The sequence below is a fragment of the Diuraphis noxia genome, unplaced genomic scaffold, assembly GCF_037042655.1.
Source record: "Diuraphis noxia isolate RWA-SAM2 unplaced genomic scaffold, SU_Dnox_SAM2 contig0002, whole genome shotgun sequence".
In the NCBI taxonomy this organism is placed as follows: Eukaryota; Metazoa; Arthropoda; class Insecta; order Hemiptera; family Aphididae; genus Diuraphis; species Diuraphis noxia.
Genome location: NW_028301712.1, coordinates 33,074,285 through 33,100,729, shown reverse-complemented (window position 1 = coordinate 33,100,729; position 26,445 = coordinate 33,074,285). Strand labels below are relative to the sequence as shown.

General features: G+C 29.4%; 1 protein-coding gene across 4 annotated transcripts in view; it reads right to left on the bottom strand.

Annotated features, from left to right (window-relative positions):
* Positions 1 to 26,445, bottom strand: part of LOC107165282 (prolyl endopeptidase FAP-like) — a 277,903-nt gene that overhangs the window by 6,702 nt on the left and 244,756 nt on the right. For all 4 annotated transcript variants that reach the window (XM_089219077.1, XM_089219079.1, XM_089219078.1 and 1 more), the window contains 9 exons: positions 25,533 to 25,607; positions 9,881 to 9,933; positions 9,581 to 9,801; positions 8,632 to 8,789; positions 7,873 to 7,979; positions 5,804 to 5,927; positions 5,107 to 5,336; positions 1,357 to 1,518; positions 939 to 1,084 (listed from right to left, as the gene is read on the bottom strand). In XM_089219077.1, the coding sequence (XP_089075203.1) occupies positions 939 to 1,084; positions 1,357 to 1,518; positions 5,107 to 5,336; positions 5,804 to 5,927; positions 7,873 to 7,979; positions 8,632 to 8,789; positions 9,581 to 9,801; positions 9,881 to 9,933; positions 25,533 to 25,607 (1,276 nt within the window). The remainder of the gene's footprint in view (positions 1 to 938; positions 1,085 to 1,356; positions 1,519 to 5,106; positions 5,337 to 5,803; positions 5,928 to 7,872; positions 7,980 to 8,631; positions 8,790 to 9,580; positions 9,802 to 9,880; positions 9,934 to 25,532; positions 25,608 to 26,445) is intronic.

Here is a 26,445-nt window from a genome sequence, read left to right as displayed (position 1 = left end):
TACTGTATCTATAGACCTTTTTGGTTATTATTCGGAATTGTTTACATTTTTCATCGTTTTTACGTTAATTATGTTTTGAATAAAAAAATATCAAGACCTAAAGAAGAACAATATTATACTATTTTTTTTTATATATTTCAGCGAAAAACATTTATGAAGAACGAATATATTAAATTTTGGGGTTTAAAATTTCTCCTCTGAATAATTTAACCAAATTACTGAATTGAACAATTCATTATTTTTTTTAACTCGCAAAATGTACCTGATAGTAATTTTGATTGTAATTTGTTTTTATTATACAGTTGTACAACGTTTTAATTTTTAACGATGTTCGAGTGGATCATGTTTTTTCAGACTACAAATTAAAATACAAACGTAAATTGTATAGTTAAATTTTAAGATGAAGACTGTTATATAATTCATACGATATATTATGTACAACAAATCAAAGCATTTGGTAAAACATAACATCATTGAATATAAGCAATAATGACTTTAATGAACGCGCCATTTATTTCTTGTTGTATAAGCATATTGAAATATCATAGAGGACATCATAGTTCTTTATGATATCAGATACGCATACATTCTTAAATATTGTATTTATTTGATAATACTCGTATGTGCAGCTATTTTGTAAAATAATTATTACTTGTGTTGAATAACTTAAAGGCTATCTATATAGATCATTTTAATATATGATATTGATTAACTCTAGGTATAAAATAACTTATGATCATTTTATGAATTAACCAAAAACTATTTACACAATACTTTTTCCGTCTAAATTAAAATATTTTGATTTAAAATGCACGCGACGACTACTAGTAGTACTAATTTGTGTTTTCGTTTTTTGAAATAACAATATATAGGTACTCAACGATATTTAATTATATACACAATTTAATATATTTTACTGTAATTCAACAACAACTTACCTAAACATTCTAAAACGTAGTATTTCGAATTCGGATACCGACAAAAATGAGATCGGACATACAGACATGAGTTTGTTCTCACTGGCCACGAGTCTTGTGGAAGTTTCGATGACTCTAATCCCTTAAGACTTAACCTGAACGAATCGCTGTGAAAAAAAAATAATGTAACTCCATCTGTTGAATAATCCATACATTGTGACGACAGGCCATGGCGTACTCAAGGAGTAGGGCGATACTTAGTACCTAGTATAAGTTATCGTCCAAAACTTAAAACTACTGTGGGCTTTAAAAAAAATCCCTATGTAATTTTTAAGCTCTGAAGTTTTTTTTTTTTTTTTTTAACCAATGTATATAGAATCTCAATAACTTCTAGATGATTATATCGGTATTAATACGCACACATAAGTTTCGGACTTACCTGATATCTGAACTAGTTGAAATGTCCATTTCGGAAGTATTCTTTTGTGGTCCACTCGGAGGGCATGTCAGACATTCCCATCCCATCGTGCTGTTAACGTTATCGGGTACTTTGTATAAATGCCTTTGTGACGGTTTCCCCTCCGGTATCGCTTCAAAGTATCTGTAAGTTTAAGTCTGCGTTTCTAAAGTGCAAAACTATTTAGCGAAAATTATACCATAATTGTGCAAAAAACTGAACATACCATCAATAAACATTTTAATGTGCAACTTTTTTTTTATAAAGGGCGTTTGGAGGAATATGTCTACTTTTAACAGATTTATTGTTTTATACTCGATTGAAATTTTACGCTACAGGTTACACTTGGACTCTATTGGCACCATACAATTTTGAATCGTCATAATAAGGTGGTTTAACGAGTTTCAAATACGTAATCATTAAAGAATCAGTCAAACCAAACCACATCTGTTTGTCAGAAAAACGTTGTAAACGTCATATTGTTCTACGAAATATTGCAAATGGTGATAATAACAATTATTCGATTGAATCTCAAACATTATACTGATAAACATATTTTATTTTAAATTTCATATTCCGGGAAACGGATGTGGACTTATAAACCCTTCAATAGCGTTGAAGTCGACGGCGACGAGGCGATGCGGACTATACTATAGTATCGCAAGGTTTTTGTTTTGTCTTAATTACACGTTTAAAAAAGCGGGAAAGTGGGTATCGCTCTGCTGTACATTAGGTGGTGGGGTGGACCTTTGACTAGGGTAGGTTCGCTGCACATGAATTGCGTCCCGAAATCCCTTTTCCGCATGAATTGCGTCCCAAAGATATTTAACGACTACACGAATTGCGTCCCAACCATATTTAACAACTACCCGAATTGCGTCCCAACGTAAAAACATTATTTTCCTTCTCATTTCATACAGACTTAGGACTGTCGATACCAAATACTATCGGTAAAATATTGTTTTTTTATTATTTTTATGCAATTATATGTAAGTAAAATAAAATGTGTAGGTTAATAATATAATAATAATATAATAGTAAAAAAATATATACATATGTATATATATAAAAAAGTTATAATTATAAAATTAAAAATTGGTAAAAACTTGAATGATACTTTCTTAATATAATCAAGACGGGTTAATTAGCCACTTTCATATTTTGCTATATTTTGTCTTGGTCAATTTTCTTTTTCACATACCATCATTCGTCTGTTTTTAATTACATGAATACTTCGTTGTTTAATATAAGTTTCTTTTTGTACATTTTTTTAAAACATCTATAAATTGAAATATATTCGGGTGTGCTGAGTAAAACATACTGTTAAACTTGGAGTGGAAGGCTTCACAACTATTCGTAGTTCGAATTATAGAACATGAGTACATTGCCCATACAGAAGGCGGGAAGTCACAATCAGGCTTTATGTATGTATTTAAAATATAATCGGAAAATTGCTGTACTTTTTCATTTTCGGGTACAATGGATACAATATTGTCAGTAAAACAATCCTCCACTTCATCTGGTTTTAAAAATGGGAGACCAAAAAAATATTTTAAAAAAATACTGATATCTGAATTTTTTTTGTATTCCTGACTTAAACCAACCGTTTGAATTTTCTTCCACCAACTTTGACCTAAATGAAACCTGCATCCTTTCATTTGAACTGATGGCCACACGATTAACAAAGATGAGTGGATTGCTTTTTTAAAATCGATAAATATTATTTTATGTGAAAAATTGATATTATTTTTTAGAAACTCAGATTTGAGATGTGAAAATGCTTTTATATAAGTATCTATATTTTTATTAGGAAGTAAAAGAAATACTAGTGGTATATAGTTAATATTTTTCAAACCATGGACTGTAAAAAATTGTGTAAACAGTTTTGGGCAACATTTAAAAGTTCCATCCACAAATATTGTATCAACTTCACTTAAAAAATTTAAATTAGTAATTGTTGAAAAAATGATTATATTATTTTCGTTGTCATTCACTAATAAAAAGTTTTCATCTCTGTTAGTCTGAATATTTTCTTTCAATAAAATATTTTGTAAATCAGGTAAGTTATCTGGAAGTTTTGGAATTGTCGATGACCGAGCGTGGTGTATATTATTACGAATCAAGGTTAAATTATAAGTTGTCAATGTTGGAATGTCTTTTGATAAAGCTCCATAAGTTTTGATGGTTTATCATAAAGTTCTTCTACAGCCTTTCGCTTTAAATTATTACTTAACTGTTGTCTATTAAATACTTCAACAGAATCTTTAATATTATTATGATCATTTGCACGTTCGATAATCTCATTTTCATTATTTAATTTAATGTATGACTTACACGTCTTTTTACAGCAGCTCCAACGTTGAACATCATTTTTTAATATTTTATGATACCGAAATTTGTATCCATCAATATTAAATAATGTTTTATTTTTTTCGCTTAAAATCACCGAAGTAATTTTATAGTGTTTTTAGAGTTTAAGTTTTATTTAACAGATAATAAAGGTTACACAAACGTTTACACCAACAACACGATCGAAATCGAACTAAAATTATTATAGGCTTTACAGTACGTTTATCGTTCATGCAATCGCTTAAACAAAACCGGACGCAATTCATATGCAGTAGATTAAATAATGCCGGACACAATTCGTGTACCCTCTTATCAAATTTTTTATTTCGGGACGCAATTCGTGTGTAGCCGATAGGTTAGATTTGAATGCAATGATAGGTATCATTGTATACGAAAAACGATTCTGAACGGAGATGATTTATCAGTCTAGTTATATTATATTTAAATATTGTCATGTATTCTATTATGAAACAAATATTTTATTTTTCAATTAGGACGCATTTTCAACATTTGAACTTCAGATGTAATCTTGTAGCATGTAAATCTTTTTTTTAGCTACAATAAGAACAACTCACGAGGAACTTTGAATTAAATTTTCAAGTTTTTTTGTTCATCTAAAATTTTTTTACCGACACTTCAAAGAAAAATTCTTATACAAATCGAAAATTTTAGTGGTCTATAAATATCTCAAAAATTTTTGAAAATTAAACTGTATATAGATAACACTAACATAAACATTTGGTGAAAATTTCAAGTATTTACAGTGATTAGTTTTTGAATTACAACCATATAAAAAATCGAATTGGTCGAAAACTGGTTTTGCGAAAAAATTCCCGTTTTTCTGTCTTTTTTTTGTTTGTTTTTCTCGATTTTTTTGAAAACTTTTGGAAAATATTTACTTTTGACCTCTATAATGCACCAAGGATATTCACTTTTCCATCGGAAACCACTCCCAAAGTTTGAAATTGAAGCATTATTTCGAGTAGTTATGCTGTACAGAGACAGAAAAAAAATCACATAATTGTAAAATCAATACATTCATCACTTCGTTCAGGATCTCAAATAGTGAGACTATAATATTATGTTTTTTTTTTCATTACTAAAAACAAATTATTTACTATTTTCATATATCATTAACTGTTGGTTGAACACAAAGATGTTATTAAAAAAAAAAAAAAAAACACTAACCCCTACTAAATTAGCGTTTTATAATAATTACTAAATCGTATATTAAATCATTTTGGATTATCGTAGGTTGTATTATAATGTAACCGTTACATACGTTTTTCTCCATTTATTTATTAAATTACTACGAATAAAATTAATTTTGCACTAAATTATGGTCAGACTGTTTGACGTGCACTAGTCATTGTTATTATTTACATTAGCTGGTTCGTCTGGTCCCACTTGACGATTCGAACGACGCAAAAACTTCCACTCGTCAGTGGGAGTACAATTTTTGTAGATATATCCACCAGGCAGATGTGTGGGTAGGTACCACGTGGACCATCAAGTACTGGTAATATTGCCAAGTAGCTAGTTCCCTCCTCGTTGAATTCGACTTCGGTGTTTTCCAACCACCCCTTTCCATCAGCAATTTTCTCCACATAAGACTGAAATAGTATAAGTTACTTTATTATAGATAAGTATACTAAGTTGTGTTAAAAATATGTTTTATTTATATTAAATTTTCCGTTTGAATACCAATGATTTTTAAAACGACTACTCTGCAATATTAAATTATTTAAGACACGAAATCTTGAAGGCTTAATTGTTTGAAAATACACTTATTTTTATTGATATCATCTATATAGATATAGACAAATATAAACGATAATTGGATTTATCAAAATATAATAAAATTACTTATCCATCCAAAAATGGTATGACTGGTATGTTATTTAAACCAATGTCACGTAATATTATAACTGATTCATTTAAGATCGTTGTCACAATGTATTATCTAATATTATATTATAATATACCAATTATTACGTGGTATTGAACATAATATTTGGATTAGACAGTGTGAGGTTTATTATATTATAATTAAATATTCATTTTATAGTTTCATACTCACATCTTGACACTCCCAGTTTGGTTCGGAGCATACAGATATGACCATTGTTGTCTGTTTTCTATTCATCCAAACTACTCCAATACGTTTTTCGTTTGCCCACTTGACATGCATTAAATAGGGTTCACTACCAAATTAAAAAAATCAAAATGAGATAAAATCGGAGTCTATGAAAATAATAGCTACCAACAACATATTAATATATTTAACTTATTTTCATTTAACTACTTGGCATTAAGTTATGAAAAGTTATTTTTATTTTGTAAGCTTACAACTTATATCAACGGATCAACGGTAATAACTTAGACTTTTCTGATTAATTTAAAAAATAAAACAATACGTTAAATTCATGTTTAAATATATATTATAAATTATAAACTACCACTGTATTTTAACGTTATTAATTTATATATTATATTGTTTGTTTAATAAGTGATTAAAATAGCTTAGAAATTCACAAATCAACAAATAAATTTTACTTTATTTTAAAATTTAGTTGATACAAACGTGTAATAAAATTGTTCAAAACTAGTACAATCGATAGTCATATGCAGAAAGAATATGTAATATGTATATGTATCCCCAACAAAAACATAATCGTAAAAAAATGCCAAGTTCCAAACTCCCTACCAAAAACGTTGGCCTATCAAAGTAGTGAAATCTACATTGTGGCCAAGTCTGCTATTTTTTTAATTCATAACCTCTCACTGCACTCCTATATTAAAGAGCAACACTCCTCTTTTATTTTTATTGTTTAACACTTGGCCAGTTTCTGAATGAGGCATAAACTAGACTTGGCCGCAATGTAAATACCACTACTAACTATGATTCACTGTCTTTTTTTGAGAAGAAATCTAACGTTTTCCTTTTTTTCTGAGTTCCCTTCTTCCCACCACCCACGTAAGTCATAAGAGAGTACATTCGATAATGATGTTTCATGCCTTATTCAGAAACTGGCCAAGTGTTGAACAATAAAAATAAAAGAGGAGTGTTGCTCTTTAATGTAGGATTGCAGTGAGGTTATGAATTAAAAAATAGCAGTCTTGACCACAATGTAGATTTCACTACTGTGATAAGCCGAATTTTTTGGTAGGGGGTTTGGAACTTGGACTTTTTTCACTGTTATGTTTTTGTTGGGGATATCATTTATTTTTGCGGGCTTCAGCGTCGTAAGAGTATGCATTATGCAATTTGTCATCAATGCTTTTTGTGACATTATCACGTAAAATTATCGTTCGCAAACCGACGAATATTATTAAAATATTCTGTATTTCTATGAGTATATTATATTTTGTATTTGAATAAAAAAATGTACGAAAACATGATTATGTTTTATAAATATATATAAATAAGTCAACTACAAACAATTTCTTATTACCATATTGTAACGCTGTTTGAAAGTAAACGTTTATGCGAGCTAAGCCACTTAGCCACTGCGCCACTTCATACGTTTAGAAATACACACTCTGGAGAGGCATTCATTTTGAAAAAATTCAATTTTTAGATTTTTCCCTTTAGTTACACTGTAAGACCTACCTTTGTGTCAAATTTCACGTTACTATCTATACGGGAAGTGTCTTATAATTTTGATGATCAGTGAGTGAGTGAGTCAGTCAGTAACAATTTTGCAAATTTTAAAATCCTCCCATTTTGAAATGGCTACAGCGTCCTAAACTACTCGAGATTAATCTGTGTTTTAAATTTCAAAAGTTTATCTTAAGAAGAAACAGAGATATATATGTTAGAAAAACTGGGTGAATTGGTTCGTGTAAAGATACACTGGCATTTTGCTGGAACTTGGCCTGGCGCACTGCCATGCGATCAGATATTGTATACATATATTATGTATGAAATTATGTTTGATTCAGGTGGTAGTTCAAAAAATTAATTGCAATATTTTTGTCCAAGTTAGGTTAATATTTTTCTCCACATTAACCTAAACATTTACTAAAGTTATCTGATATATAAATATTATTAACGACATCTCTAAATCTTAACTAGAGTAAACTTAACTAAAGTCGTTTTTTTTCTTTTATTAACATTCCTTCTATCTTTGAAAAAAATTATCTCACCTTTCCATGTATAAAGCTTGTGGTTTTTGCAATAGCGTAACGTTAAATAAACTATCATTTTTCAAGTCTCTTAACCACATAGTCACCGCTGGATTTGGAGTTCCTGCCTGAAATAAACAATAAAGTGTATGCTTAAATTTAAAACATTTAAAATGAACCTAGTAAAAGTAAACAATATATATAAATGAGAGGGTCAATAGAAATTAATAATGTTTTGCATTATATTGTTTGAAAATTAGACCAATTAAATTTATAAAAATTCATATTATACTTTAAATAATAATAAATAATAAACTTTCATATTATACCATAGAAGTTAAAAAATATTTCATCCTAAAATATTCATAGTTTTTATTAATAATTTTAATTTATCTGTGTATAGTATCTTATTTTTCTCTTTTAAATTTAATAAATGTTTTTAAATAATTTCTCGTCACAAATAATAATAATAATAATAATAATAATATATCCAAATTAGAACAAAAGTAAAAATATTTGAATTTTATAAAAATAACATAATATATATTATTTTATATAAGTGAAAATGTGATTATTTCCTAAAAATGATAAATTAAATTCCAAATATAATAATTGTTGTCTAATTTTGTAATTTATACTAATATATACAATTAATTTATCTAACAGTGAATCGAACACTCTGCAATAAAATTTATGAAAATTTATCCAAGAAATATAATATAATATATAAAAATGTAAACAGAAACTTTTGTTAAAACAATAATACATTGAAGTACTTACCTTGGGGTATCGTAACGACCGATAATACGGATATTGGAATCTTGTGTTATATACTGGATATTTGTACTCGCCAACCAATGAATCGTTAAACGTCGCGTACGCTAAATACCGTCCGGATGGCGAAAACCAAAACGCCTTATCGGATTTGAAAACTTCTTCTGAAATGTAAAAAAGGCCGTGACGTGAAAATTTGTTATAGTAAATGTAATTATATTTATAAACATATTGCTATTGTTTATTCTGATTTTATATTTCTAACTGACAATTTTTCGTTTATAATTAAACATTTGATAAATAATATAGTACTACTTACATTATAATACATTACTAGTCGTAAAGTGAACTTTTCTTTTAATATTAACGCGTTTGATTTATAAATGATTTAAACAAATGGCGCTTGTAATAGTATTAAAAATTGATAAATTTACATTAAGACTGCAGTAAAAATCTTTGAATTATAATATTCTGCTTAACAACATATAATATCGCTTTTTTGAGCGCTTTAGTCATCTAACTTACCTATATACTTATGATAGATGGACAGTGGTGGCTCACTCAAGTGATACACAAGTATATGCCCTATCTAACATTTTGAATAAAAATAAGAAATAAACTCATACCTAATGATTATTATAATTGGTATAACTTACAATCATCGAAAATAAAACAGACGAAAAGTTTTAAGAGATGAATCAATATTTTTATATGATACCAATAAGAATTTTAAATTTAATATTTTTCTTTTAAAGTTATCATCAATGATTAAATATAAAAGTAATTTTAAGAACGATGAAATTACTGGAAGGTGATATAATAGTTGAGCCCCATATTTTTGGAACCTCACGAGCCACCACTCGGGTAGTCATTACAAGTTTGCGTGACACGATGATAACGATATTATAACGATTGTAATATAGTAAAGACATACTATCACCAATCGACCACTTACCCTGATACAGCCAATCTGGTATGCCGTTGAAGATGGTCGATGAACCCGTGTCCGTGATCCTGACCACCCTGCTGTGTCGGTTTCCATGGATCTTGTAATACAAATCGTTTTTGTGAACAAACACCAGACCGCTACCCGTCGGCGACCATTGCGCTTTTTGTATAAAAACTTGCTCGCCATCGTCCGATTTTTTGGAGGTGGCAATGAGTGGTACGCTATTTCTGTGGAAAACACCAAGAAAAAAATGTCATTATTGAGACATACGTAGAGAGCTGGTGGCATGCTCATCCTCCAACTTACTGGGTCGACACTTCAAAGACATGATACTTGGCTTCCCTCGTGTTCGTGTAAATCTGAAAAAACCAAAAAAATATCTAGTGAGTAAAAATGCCAAAAGCTAAGTGGTTTTGTTTTAAATATTAAAGCTTAAGTAGGTATTTAAGTCAAGTATGACGATAATAATGATAGTAATTATAATAATAATTTTGTTAAAATTACGCTTAAACATTATCATTATTTCGGTATTAACTATTAATACTGCAAGTCAGCAATCGATATCATTAATATTATTTTAAGATAGAGATAGATTTCTTTTTTTTCACGTTTTTCTACCTAACAATAGTAATATTTTAACATTTTAATATATATATATATATTTATGCATGACAAACATCGTTGAAAGTCATTTCTAAATCAGCTCTAAGCCGATTATTTTTTTAGATTCTGAGCGGAGCGAGAAATGCATTTTTAGATTTCTTTCAAACAATTTAGTACTGGAATAGAGTAGGAAATTTTACTTTAGCTTTAAAATGAGACAGATAATAATATCATCATCGCCCCATAAATATTCGTTAATAACTGTGATTAAAATGTTAAACAGTGCAATAATAATACTTCACTTAATAGGTGAATTAAATATACCATATTATTATAATGCATACATAATACGTAACGTATATTAAAATATTGTGGGAAGTAGATCATATAATTGTAGATATAAGCATTGACTACATTAAGTTTTTATAATTCAATTTAAAAAAAAGCGCAATAAGCTTTATAGTACAGTAAACGCCACTTATTATACTCATTTTGGGACCAGTACAAAGTGAGACTTATAACCGAATGAATCTTATAGGTGAATCGGAGGAAAAAAAATTAATGACATATTTATGAATTTTATTTTGCTACATAATTTGCTTTAATTTTAATACTTTAATACATATCACATACTACATACTTATTATTGAATAAATTTAAAAAAATTAAATTATAATACATATTATAAAAATTATAAAAGATGTAGAATGTATTAATTATTTATGAAAAAAATTTGTAATTTTGGTTGGTTTTGAGTTATAAAGTAATACTCCGGAAATATATTGCTCGTATTCATATTGTATATTAAAATTATTACCTTGGTAATGAACAGCTCTCCTTATATGGTCGACCATATCGATTACACTAACTGTGATAGATAATCGGAAGTATATTTATCACTCACACTAACATTACGATAGTTTCGAAAAATTTGAAATGCGATAAAATTTTTTATACCAATTTATTTTCTAATTTCTAACCAAAAATGTTTATCTTTACCATTTTTTTTTTTTTTTACGAAATTTTAGCCTTATAAACGAAGTGGTGAGACTTTTAACCGAATTTTTCATACTGATACGTCCGGAATATTTCACACGATTTTGAGTTTAATAAGCGACTTAACTTTACATCAGTGAGTTTTATAAGCGATGTGCGTTGTACCTATATATCAAGCTATGCGTAGAAAAATATGCTTGACTTTGTATTTTAAATATAATAAATCATACTCAAAAAACGTTCGTAAGTTTTTTTATTATATTATTATCAAAGTTAATTTCTAATTAAATTCCTACAATAAGAACATAAAATTATGATAACTAATAATACAAATAAAAATACTGACAATTTTTAATAAAAATGCATATAAAATCAAAACTTTCAGAGAATCCAATGGTATGTAATGTAATAATTATGCTAATGATCAATATCATTGTATTATTAGGTATATTTTCAAAACCAATGTCTTGAAAACTTAATATTTAGATAAGTTGACATGTTAAAATAACGTAATAATACGTTATGTGTTATGTGGTTTTCAAACTTCATTCTTCGTTACTTACTTATTTTAACAGGTAAAAATTATAATAAACAATTCAAGTATTAATGTTTAGTAATTTAACGTGATTTTGATTTTTAATTTGTAAGCAATAAAAAAGAAGAAGATCATCGATATACATATAAATTCAGTCAAATTAAATTGTAATGAAAAAAAAAAACCAAAATTAAAATAATAAAGTTGTTGGATAAATGATTTTCTATTACATATTAAGTCGTGATTTTGTCCCCGGTGTGCTTGGTAACGGTTTTCGCAGAAGCTTAATCGCGTGGCAGACATAATATATCTAAATGCGTCATAAAAATGTAAATTCATTCTTAAAATATATATTAAGCTAGTCCACTATATACGTATATCATTGCTCATAACGCTAACGGGTCTCCATTATAAACTTTCGTGATGAAATGTACATTTTTCTCGTTATGTACATTGCACAATAATGGTGGCAAGGTGCAGTAATGAATTCTCCGAGGATCACAAGTTAATGTTCTACAAGTTTTTTTTTAAATAGGACAGGAAAAATAAGCTTTGAAAAGGCAGGTAAAAAAAAAAGTACCGAATAAGAGGTTATTTTTCTCGTAAAGTGTTATTTGTATAAAATTGTGCGGTTTATAAAAGCAGACCAGCACTCAGTTTTTTGGTCAAATAATTCGGTTTAATATTCAAGTAGCTAATCCAGATAGGCCAGATTTACATTTTTTATTTTATTTCTGTAAATAATTCATCCTTTATTGTATAATATTTATTATTTAGGTACCCTACTGTATTTTTTTTTGTTTAATAATATTATGATTTCGTATACATTCATTAATTGTAATATATCTACAATAAAAGTTTTGTATTATTATCATTTTCGACAAAAAAATTTGCCATAATATTTCAATTGTATTGTTGTTTTGAAATAGTTTGGGAGTACAATAATATAATATTATTTTTACAATACCTACTTACAGTCTATCGAATAGTAATGGAATGAAGATGCATATAACCGAAACAATGAAATAACGCAATTATAAATAAAACACTAAACTACAATATGTTTTGAAAAATGAACAATACATTTTATGTTTGTACCAACTATACATAAAACATATGAATCAAGGGCACAAGTTTAATGATTGCAAAACTGTCCCACTATAATAAAAATATATTAACGATGGTTGTTCTATAAAATTATGTCTTTAATTCTTAATAAGTTTTTTTTTCTTGTTACTCAATCTTACATGAAATATCATATAATATCAACAAGTATGGAAGTAAAATTAAAGTTCAAAAACTACCATTTGTGTTAAGTTTAGTATTCTGAAAAAAATTTCTGTGATGTTATTTTTAGATTTTTATCTTGAATGTAAAAATGAACACTCTAGTCGTATTTTTTTGCAAAATTCTCTTACAAATCGAGATATCGCATCATTTTTGCGCTTGTTGCGCGTTTTTCGCGCTCGAATCGCCAACTAAAAAAAAGTCGTGTGACACTTCGATTTGTATGAGAATACTTCAAGATAACCAGAGGTCATAATTATTTATTGTCATTGATAATACGCAATTAATTAACACTTTGTTTTACATTGTCGACTAATAAAAATTATGAAACAATAACAAAATTAGGTTTAACAGAGTTTTAAACGATCAAATTTATTATCATACATTTATGTAATACCTTTATTAAATAACTTTTAACTTTGTAAAGTTATAATAGTTAGAGATAAAAGAAACTACCTATTTGTGTGTTAATACTGAAATTCCAGTTTTTGGATATCACAGTAACTAACATAATTATTTTGACTCGATAAGATAAACATTTTATTTTATACTATTATTATTATTTATTAGTGAACCTAATATTATACTTTTATCGTTAATATTGAATTGACCATACTCCTTACAGAGTACATGATGAACATAAGTTGGTCTGATTAGAGCTCAGTCCAATACTTGACGTCATTGAACGACATTTAAAATTATAAGATTTATTTATAAGATTTAAAGTTTTTAATTAAAATTTTGATTTTTGCGCAATGGTGTACACAAGCATTGAATATGCAGACATGGTTTTTATGTTGGGTAGTACTAATTCATTTAATTAATTAGTTTAAGAATTTAACTAATATCACCCATTGGTGATTTATTTTATTAAAAACTCTAGGTATTTTACTTTATCACAAAACATACCCATGCAACTATTTTAAGTTGTCGTATGCGACATGTAATACGAAACAAACTATTTATTTGTTTATTAATAATTGTGACTAGGTTTAGCTGATGGAAATGTAAATCTTGCAGCTAAGTGATGGGCAGAACGATTTCCTCAGCGTAGAGTACCTCGACCAAATACTTTTTTAACAACTTATCGTTGTCTGAGTGAAACTAGTAAGAATTCTAAACAAATATGACATTTTAAATAAGTACATTCTACATTTACACAATATTAAAAAATGTTGTCTTTTTCAGGTAACGTGAGACCTCCACATCATAAAATTGCAGACCGACATCAATCGCACTATCTTTTCCCTGACAAAATTATTGGTAGAGAAGCTGAAAACAACGCTCAATATCGTAATATCAATATCCAAACATAATATGGCCAACTTGCAGTCCTGATTTTAATCCATGTGATTTTTTCTTATGGGGTTTTATGAAGGAACAAGTTTATGCCAAAGTGGTGAATAATAGAAATGAACTCTTGATGAGAATCAATAATGTAGCTGATATCATTCGTCAAACACCAAATTTGTTGGAAAAAACTAGGGTTTCATTACATCGTCGTATGGAAAAGTGCACTGAAGTTAATGGTGGACACATTGAATATCTTTTGTAGATAAACATGTAGATGTAGATAACAATTTTTAAATAAATTGTACTTTTTATTTTATAATGTAAATCAATGTGTTGATTAAACATGTATGTTAATAAGATTATTTTATTACCTGAATTCCCGAAACACATATGCCAATAAATTCGACCATTTAAAACTCTGTTAACCCTAATTTTGTTATTGTTTCATAATTTTTATTAGTCGACAATGTAAAACAAAGTGTTAATTAATTGCGTATTATCAATGACAATAAATAATTATGACCTCTGGTTATCTTGCAGTATTCTCATACAAATCAATGTGTCGCACGACTTTTTTTTTAGTTGGCGATTCAAGCGCGACAAGCGCAAAAATGATGCGATATCTCGATTCGTATGAGAATATTGCAAAAAAATACGACTAGAGTGTTCATTTTTACATCATTTAAGGTAAAATTCTAAAAATAACTTTAAAAAACCCAGATTTTAAAGTTAGAAAAAAAATTCAAAAAAATGTTCATTGTGGCATCACAGTGAGTATGCGTATACTAATTATATTACACACTTCAGAAACACCTTGTATACAAAAATATTTATACTAAATATATTTTGTATTTTGAACATCAGCAATACCAGGAAGCTTGTTTAATATATTCGCAAATGAAAATTAAATTTAAATTTGATATGGAGTATGTCAAACTTCGAAAATTTCGATTAAACTCGGAAAAACCAACTAGTTTTAGTAAAATAAATATATTTTGACAATACACTGACACATCTGTGAAGTCATAATTTTCTTCAAAAAACCTATCTAAAATATTTTAAATTTGACGTCTGTAGGCGACACCTTATCTAAATTAGTCACTGCAGAAACAACAAAAAAAAATTATGATGATATTTTATACTTTTAGATTCTGAGCGGAGCGATGAATGTATTGATTTTACCATGATGTGTATTTTTTTTTTTTTTGTGTCTGTCATCACAGACACAGGGGCAGTAAAAATGCTTCGAGTTTTGACTTCAGTACCTCTTTCGATCAGAAAGTGAATCTAATTGGTACTTTGGGGGGTCAAAAGTAAAAAATTCTTAATACTTTTCTAAATAATTGAGAAAAACAAACTAAAAATTAAGGGGAAAACGGGAAATTTTACGCACACTCATTTTTCGACAAAATCGCTTTTGGTTTTTGATGTAACTTTAAAACAAATGACCATAGATACATGAAATTTTCACCTAATGTTTATATAAGTATATTCTATCCACCATGCAATTTTCAAAAAATTTCGACTTAAGTTGAACTATTCATAGGCATTTCAAATTTTCGATCATTATTAGTTTTTTTAAAATTAATATCGATAAAAATTTATTTGTTAGGCAGAAAAGCTTGAAAATTTAATACAAGGCTCTTAACATATTGTTACAATAGCAGTTGAAAAATAAAAGAAATTCATAGTCACAATTTTTTTTTATAAGCATTCAAAGTTTGAATTTTGTCAAAATACGTAAAAATCACGAAAATTCACAAATTATTTTAAGCTAGAAATTCATAAAAAATTTTCTTTTTAAATCTAAGATTTAAAAATTTAATACAAGATTCCTTACAAGTTTTTCAATGTTTATCACAAATAAAAATTCCACCGGAAATTCAAATTAAATTTTTATGAGCATTTGAAATTTAAATTTTTACAACATTGGATTTTCACTTTTAGCGATTTCCTTATTTTGGTGTAACTCTAAAACAAATTACCGCAGATACTTGAAATTTTGACTGAATGTTTATATAGGCGTTTTATATATTTGATAAAATTTTCAAAATATTTAGATTTGTTTTGAGCTGTTTACTGACATTTTAATTTTTCAACTTTTTTAGTTTTTTTTTCTATAAATATCAATAAAAATTTATTTGTTCGGTAGAAAAGCTTGAAAATTTAATACAAGGCTTCTAACACATTGTAACAATAGAAGTTAAAAAATATTAAAAATTCGTAGGCATGATTTTTTTTTATAAGCATTTAAAGTTCAAATTTTGACTAAATACGTAAAAATTACGGCAATGTTCAAATTATCTTAGATAGAAATTCATAAAAGTTTTTCTTTTTAATTCTAAGATTTGAAAATTTAATACAAGGCTCCTAACATATTTTTACAATAGAAGTTGAAAAATATAAAAGAAATACTTAGTCACAATTTTTTTTTATAAGCATTCAATGTTTGAATTTTTACAACATATTATGTAAAAATCACGAAAATTCGTAAATTATTTTATGCTAGAAATTCATAAGCGAAAAATAAGCGAGACAGGTATGTTTACCTGGAAACCGTTATCACTCGGGATTTTAGAACTTAGGCATATATTGCCGTTGGTGATCGAATTAAAAGTAATTTTAACTTTTTTTGAGCTGACTGGTTTAATATTGGTAATGCCAGTGAAGTTGGTAGAAAAGAATTTTGCTATTTTAAACGGATGCAAATTCCCTAAATTTTTGTTTTTATCGGTGCATTCGGCGAGTATAACTATAGGACCATTATAATCCGGCGAAAAATATCTGAGACGAGTGTTAATGTTATTATTATCGATAGCTGGATTTTGGTTTGTTAATGGCATAGTGATATCTGTAGATAACGTGGTGGCTGAGGCAGACTCATTAGAACGGTCGTAGCCGTTAATAGCATCATCGACCATAATTGGCTCGTGCGCGTTATCGGGAATGTTATAATTGAAAGTAGTGTTTGATGTATCAAGAACCGGTGGATTATCAATAATTTGTTGTAAACCTGGAGAGACGGGACTGGTTGGGTTTGGTTTAGTTTTAGACTTACGTTGGTACGAGACGAGTGTAAATTCGGAGCCGAGCCCATTTTGAGAAGTCGATTTTAGTCTGTTCGTAGACGAATTCCGGCCGCCGCCCGAAGACGACGACATAGATAAAACGAACTAACTAGCAATATACGAAATATATTACACAGAGCAGGCCTTATCAGCAATGCACTAAAAACAACACACGACCGTTCACCACGGCGAGAGAACGCAGATGGAACCTAACCTAACCTATACTTGATAACATTTTCAAAATATTTTTACTTGTTTTGAGTTATTTAATGGCATTTTTTTTATGTCCACAACAAGTATTATCAACATCATCAACTAGACTATTAGACAGCGTGTGTGGATTTCAACACGGATTTCATCGTCTGACTTGTGGATCGGAGCAATATCTACTTTTACGTAAACACTAATGACAATGCGGTATTCATAGAACAATAACAAAAAAGTAGTTATTGATATTTTAGATTCTAAGCCGACTAATAATTAATGTATTGATTTTACTATGATATTGTGTGCGTGGTGTTTTAATTTTTTCTTTTTCTTTTTTCTGTAATCACGCTTAATCTTACCACACCGATAAACTTATAATTTTAAGTATGACGTGTCAAAAATATATTATAATATATTTTATTGAGATTTGGTCGAATTGATACGTAACAAAAAAACAAATTTTTAGTATTCCTTATGGGTCCCACGCGACACCATGATTTTGCACAGTGAGACCATCGTTCTGTTAAATTAAAAAATCGTACTTTTTAATGCTAAAAATAAAAAACAAAATGTTACTGTATATAAACAAAATATATTTTATTGAAAAATTTAATGAACAATTTAGTGAACATAACAAATGTGTGCTTTAAAATTTTGAACAGATTATGTCGAAAAGATGAAGTATAATATATAATACAATGCAAATTGAAAAAAAACAATAACTAATAATTTTAACAAAAACAAAAAAAAAGGCATCAGAGAAGACGTGGCGATGTGAGTGGTACGTAATGGCGATTGAGTGATAATCGCAGAAGATGCTAGTAAGGCTACTGGTCACCTCTACAACGTTATTCGGTCGGTCCTGAGGGGCGTTCGAGAATCGTTGGCGCGTTTGCCCGGGCCGCGAAGACGACCATGGCAGCGGATGGAGCCCGACCACGACGGTTGCGAGACGAACAACGATTGACGACAAGTGGCTAGTGCGCGATGTTGTGCGCTTGACGATACTGCAGATGTTTAATACGATGATCGTTGTGCCGGTGACGACGGTTACCTAAGCTCCCGGAGCGAGCGACGAAGACTATAAAATATGATGGGTACTGTGGAATGGGCGGTGACCTAACCGAGGCGTCGTGACTAGGCCGACAGTGTCAGACCACTAGGCGAAAAGGGGAGAGAATCAGTAGTGAGACTCTCCGTGATTTTCGCCCTGGCCACATCCGTCGGCGCCGTGCAGTCTGCCGCTGCCAATGGTCCCGCCGTGGAGTCGCGCACCGCCGTAACTCTGAAACGTTTAGTTTCTTCGAGTCCATCAGCGCTATACTGACATCCGTGTTCCTATCTACCCTACATAAATTATAATCATCTACTACCCGAACACTTTGAGCTCTACGGAAATCCGTCGTCACCGTCGCAACGAGTCGTATTCGTGCATTGCAGTCGTTATTGGTATCGACGGGGCGGCGTCGATGCCCGCGTCGATATGGCTAGCCTCACCGTCGTCGTGTCGTCGTCGTCGATCGCAACCGAAGCAGCTAGGCGTCCACCGCGCCGTCAGAGGGTCTCGCGTGTCGGCGATCCCGAGCACCCGACGTCTGCGATCCCGTTGCGCCACAGCTGGTGGCCGAATAACACGTATTGGCGACTTACCGCCGATCACCCTGCAGTGCTCTGTCACGTACCTTCCTCGTCCTCACATCGCCACGCTTTTGTCTGCTGCCCTCAACCAGGGGGGGAACTTTCGTACGGTTTCACTTCGGGAAAAAACTCAATAAAAAACAACGAATTCCGCGTACAGCTCTTGTTACGCCTCTCCACACCGCGCTAATGATTCTCATCAAGATGCCCGGGCGTGGAGGTGCGCGTATCGCTGGAGTGTTTCCCGGGTCCAGCCAGACGAACAAGCCCCAAAAAGGGAATGTGACCTCCTTTCCCCTGGTCGGCGTGACGTCCAACGCATCGTCATTTTGCTTAATATGTTCTTCTACGGCCGCGACCTGCTTGGTTGACGACGGCGAAATCACGTCGTCTGCAATAATGTTTATCTCAGCCGGTCCAATGTTGGAGGATTCGTCCGGTTGAGCGATTATGGCAGTCGACGCGTCGTCGCCTGTGAACTGCTTTGCATAACTCAGTAGACCCGCCAAATCGTCATAAGTTATTTCCTCGTTGTAGTTATCGAATCTGTGTAGCTTGGTTTCCATTTCATCGTATTCGATGTTGCTATTTGTTTTGTCGATAACTTTTCTTATGGTGGTCTTTTCAATGTGGTCGGATTTCTCGATATTATAAGATGCAGCCATTTTGCAGGTGTATTATGTGCGTGTAGGTAGACAGAAAAAAATAAAATGAACCATTTCCGGATTTCGTCGTAGACCAAAGCCGATAATTTCAAACAAACCGTTGTTTATTAGTGGCCAGCTAGTACGCAATAATATTATTATAATTGGCCAGCATCAGTTGGATTTTGAGACCGTTTATTTTTTCAAACATAATTATTATTATTATCTATTAATATACCAACTACACTTGTGTAAAGATATACTATTGTATATTTGTATTATAACAATTTTATTATACCCATAACCCGTTATAACAGTTTTCGTTTGGAACGCCAAAGTTGTTCAATGTTCTTAATTATCTAATAATTATTACTGGAATTAAGAAAAACAGTTGAGTATTATTTCAAATTATTAATTATGATCAATGATCAAAAAGTACGAGTATATCCATTGTCAAAACAATAAAAATACATTTAAAACTAAATTAAAAACATATGCATCCTATTATTTTTTTAGATTCTGAGCGGAGCGATGAATGTATTGATTTTACCATGATGTGTATTTTTATTTTTTTTTTTTTTTTTTTGTGTCTGTCATCACAGACACAGGGGCAGTAAAAATGCTTCGAGTTTTGACTTCAGTACCTCTTTCGATCAGAAACTGAATCTAGTTGGTACTTTGGGGGGTCAAAAGTAAAAAATTCTTAATACTTTTCTAAATAATTGAGAAAAACAAACTAAAAATTAAGGGAAAAACGGGAAATTTTACGCACACTCATTTTTCGACAAAATCGATTTTGGTTTTTGATGTAACTTTAAAACAAATGACCATAGATACATGAAATTTTCACCTAATGTTTATATAAGTATATTCTATCCACCATGCAATTTTCAAAAAATTTCGACTTAAGTTGAACTATTCATAGGCATTTCAAATTTTCGATCATTATTAGTTTTTTTAAAATTAATATCGATAAAAATTTATTTGTTAGACAGAAAAGCTTAAAAATTTAATACAAGGCTTCTAACACATTGTAACAATAGAAGTTAAAAAATATTAAAAATTCGTAGGCACGATTTTTTTTTATAAGCATTTAAAGTTCAAATTTTGACTAAATACGTAAAAATTACGGCAATGTTCAAATTATCTTAGATAGAAATTCATAAAAGTTTTTCTTTTTAATTCTAAGATTTGAAAATTTAATACAAGGCTCCTAACATATTTTTACAGTAGAAGTTGAAAAATAAAAGAAATACATAGTCACAATTTTTTTTATAAGCATTTAAAATTCAAATATTGACAACATATTATGTAAAAATCACGAAAATTCGTAAATTTTTTTATGCTAGAAATTCATAAAAAATTTTCCTTTTATATCTAAGATTTGAAAATTTAATACAAGGCTCATTATATATTTTTACAATAGCAATTGAAAAATAAAAGAAATATATAGTCACAATTTTTTTTTATAAGCATTTAAAGTTCAAATTTTGACTAAATACGTAAAAATTATGGCAATGTTCAAATTATCTTAGATATAATAAATATAATATAATATAATAAACCGTGCATGTTCAAGTATTGCAATGCTCGTATAGTATCTATATAAAATGTATTTCGATGATATCGATGGCATACTTTTTTGAAATAAAATGTGAGCGTGATCGTTATACAATATTATGTGTATTATAAGAAAGGCGTACGACTCTCATCCGGTCCTGACGAATCGAGACGAGAAGAGAAAAAACAAAAAAACCATTTACGTAAGTACCTACATAATATTATATAATGGTATACAGAGATCTGCGACTAATAGTGTAAGCACTTATCTACCACGGTGACCGATTTTATTCATTTTTGGAACATTAATCGGTTTTCGGTTTACGAACATTTGTTGTACGTATTTATTTTTATCTATATTTATCTTAGTTCCTTGCGCGACCTGTTCAAACGTTGTGAACATTTGAGTGATTTAAAATTTGTGCGTTTAATGGTGAAATATATATTACACGTGATTCCCAATACATTACCAAAATAGCAAAAAAACATATCGACGTCATTCCATTGTGTTACGTTTTATTATTAATTTATGATCACACTTATAAAATTACTAGTATTTCAGAGAACCAAATTTCAAGTGAAAAAAAGACTAATGAGTATATTATTATTATTATTATATTTCTACTTCTGAAGGAATTTCGAAGTAATAGCATTAAGATAATACAAGACATTAAAAATAACGTTATAATCAGTATGATCTTGTTAAGAAGTTTTCTAAAATATACAATACGGAATCTTTGACTGATGAGTCGAGACTAGAGGAGAACAAACATTCCAAAAAGAAAACGATCTACTCACAAGTGAATAATAATATATAATATAATAATTTACTAAGCTCTGAAACTAATACCATTGTGTACCAATCTACCACATAAACGGAATATATATTATTAATATTGCAAACATCAATCGGATATCGGTGTACGGATAGTTGAAGTTGTTCGCGCGTGGTTTATCCAAACGATGTGCAGAGTTGAGTAACTCAAAATTTGCAATTCCACTGGTGTAGTGTATAATAAATATACCTACGGTTCTCAATACATCATCCTAATAAGTGAAGACCATTCTAAGTCATACATTTTCGTTTCGTTTCTTTTTTCCAAATATATTATCGACTATTCGTTATTTCTTCATTTTCCGTGGCATTCGTTTGACAGGGGTATGGCTATAGAATATGCGAGTATACATTACCATTATATACGGGCGTGTGTAGTATTTACATATTAAAACATTTTTTCTTTTCGTCGTTTACGTCAAACGTCGACGGGCAAAAAAAACGGCAATACGCACGCGTGGACGTGACGTTTACGAAAAACTTTTTATTCTGGCTTATGCAAATCAAACATCCATTTTAACTTTATCGTTTTTTGGACCAAAATATTTTGCGTCCATTTCTCGAGGGTTTGCTGCAAAAGTGTTTTTTGTTTGAGAATTATTATTTCACTCTTATTTGTCGAATTTTTTTTTTAATTTTCCAACTAAGTCATTATATATTTTTCAATCAATTCGACGTTGAATTATTGTATTCAAGCACGGTAACATGAAGTCTATGTGGATTTTCATTGGTTAGTATAATAATAATATTATTCAGTTTGTATACCAAGTCTATAGGTATAAACTCGTATTATGTACCAACAAAATAACAAAATACTTTCATAAGACCTATAATATACTTCAAGTAATAAGATTTTTTATTGGTTATTACCTCAACAAGACAATATAATACAATCACTGTATACACAAACATTGATCGAGTAATATAATATTATACAGGAAAAAAAATCAAATTACAGAAAAATATTGAATTTTCTGGAGAAAAAAAAACTTCAGAAATATAGCATGACAAATTGGTATAATTCATTAGATAATATTATTAAGTTTGACAGTTATTTGCTCAACGATTTTAAAATTTATTTTCATAACAGATTCAAAGTGCTTTTAGTAATTTATTATTGTTTCTTTTTATATCTATTGGGTTAGGTTAAACTCTCTAAAAAATATTAATTTGAAACCGATTAATCTTATTAAACTCTATTTTATTTTATTTTTCAAATGTATCATTCATCACATTCCATCCACCATTATAGTATTTATTATTTATTTGATTTTAATATCAGTAAAATACTTTTTAATATTGAAAATTGCAAGTATACAACAGAGAATATTTTGAACAACGTCAATAAGTGGTTATATGGATTTTAAGCCAATCAAGTTATATAGTATTTATGTTACATAAGTAAGTTATATTATAGTCAATAATTAATTAATTAAAAAACCGTTTTATATATTATAAACATACAGTAGAAAATTAATTAATATCGTAAATGATTCTTAGTTCTATGTCATATATAATTATTTATAGGTAGGTGTACCTAACTAATTAACATTAGGAACAATACATTTACCAACTAAACGTTTAATAAATAATAATATTACGAATAGCCAAAATAACAGTAACGAGCGTTTTTTAATTTAATAGATGTGAGTTAAATTACCATAGATATTACAATGCATATAATAATCACAAAATTCCTGAAAATTAGATGATTTAACATCCATATCACAGATGTTATAAAACCAGATTATGCACTTTCTTATATACAAGCCACGTTTTTCTTAAAAATTTAACTTGACATGCTTTTGAAATACATTCTTATAAAATTGTTAAAATTGGTAGAATTTTTAAATACATACCTACTTAATAATAATAATAGAGTACAATGTTTCATTTATCAAAAATATTAAAACGCCATGGTTAACCAAACTTAACTTTTACGTCATATATGTATAAACATTAACATACAAAATGTAGGATATGAAATTAAAAATTAGAATTTCTAGTAACCATTTTAATGTAAAATAATAACGAAGGAAAAAATTAAAACATTTTATGCATAGTGTCAGTAAAAACTGGAGGAAAGACAAAAATCAAACCAGTGACAGAATTTTACGTAAATTTGCATTTGCATATTTGACACGGATGATTCGTAATGAAAACCTTATAAAGTTATTCTAATGGGAATATTGTATTGTATACTGTGTACACTAAACATCAATGGTGTGTAGAATTTGAAACATGAAAAACATTTTTTTTTTTCGTGGAATATACATTTTATTTATATTTTTAACTCAAACCTTAAACACGGTATTTAAAAAAATCATTCATGTGCGGGAATCTCATCCAACAAAATGTGCAATGTACGCAGGAAATTAGTACCCGAATGTTCGTTGGATTGCGGTCAAGGGATGAACAAATATTTCTGTACAGGAAATAGAAAAAAAATAAAATAGTTTTCGCTTTTATGCGCATCGCACCCTTCGACGATACAAAGCTTCCTCTATAGATCTATTATACAATATCATATAAATTATATTATATACAGACATACAGTACGTATAAACGTATTTGTGTGTTTGTTTGTATGTGTGTCTCTGTGTGTGTAACCTACTAACGAAGTTCGTACGATTACGAATGGAACCCATCAGCCGACGAGTACGGGTTAAATCGTTCAGAAAACGATAACTAATGATACCGGCACGGTGTGTTGCAGACAAAAACTTTTGTTTTTACAGTTCATTTGGTATATTCAGAGTTCGGAGTTGAGTGTATTTGGGTATAAGAGTGGAGGGGAGGCGTGAGAAATGACGAAGAGACGCGTAGAAAGAGAAAAAGTGGTAGTGAGTGGTCTAGGTGATTTTTCGAGACATAAAAAAAAAAGAAAAATGTAAGTGGCAATATATCGGTTCGGTTACTGCGAAAAATAGGCTAAAACACGCGAAAAAAACAACCATGGTGATGTGGAAAAATCTATCTATCTACAGGAGTACCTACTCGGCCAACGTCATCATGGCCACATTCATAATAAATCATACTCGGCCAACACCCATATTCGTACATTACGTGGGAGCCGTAATCATTTATCGTTTTTACGGATTTAATCGCGATTCAACCGTGATGTACGTAAACACAAAATTACATTCACACGTCACATACGTATCACACATATTATCATATTATATAATTGTTTAATATGCATCACGACATAAATTATTTTAGATTATAATATTATAATATCTACGTCACACGTACTGCCAACATAAGTAGATACTAGGTGCGTTTTACTTACTTTTTTCTTATCCGACACCAACAGCACGTAGTTTTGATCACTCGACGTTTGAAATTCATCAGCATTCACTCGTTTCTAGAATCACGCACAAATAAAAATAATAATAACAATGGTAACTAAAATATGGTATAATATTAATATACTACGTAAATATTTATTGAAAAAAATATTTCGGATGCTGGTTTATATTATACTGTGTTTGGTGGGATTTATGTCAAAGAAAAACCATTAAACCAAAAACTAAGGTTTTTAAAAAATGTTTTACTATTTTTATCGTTAAAATGTCTAAAGTTTTGTTCTTATTTTTATTGGCAACATACATTTTTAATTTCCATTTTCAAAGCAGAATATTTTGAAAGGACATTGATATATTAAAGAATTTTGTGTGGTAAGTTTAAAAGTAATAATCATTTGACGTTTAGTTTGCATTGGTGCCGTTTAGGTACCAGCAAATCTACTAATCTATTTATTCATCATATAAATACTTATAACGAATTAAAATTTATAAGTGTTTATAACTATACGCCCCACATTTTTTATGCTTAAACATATTTAAAATAATTTTTTGCTTGGGGTTATTAAATTAAAATTGTTTTTATACAATAAAATGATAAAAAACATAAAGCTGATACCAAAAAGATTATCAACACATAATTTTTTTTCAAAAACGTTTCAAATATTAATATTGATAAAAGAATCAATCTATGTATAAAATGCACTTAACTAAAAATTAAAAAAACAACTGTATATTTTTATTTTTGTTTCTATTGCTTAAGCATTATCTATATGGTTATCAGCTTTTATTTATTAGACAGTTAGACTTCAACATTGTATGACGTGAAATTTATATTAGGTATTAAATTTTATGATCGAACATTATAAAAGAAAAAACAAATATGAATTAATAACGTAG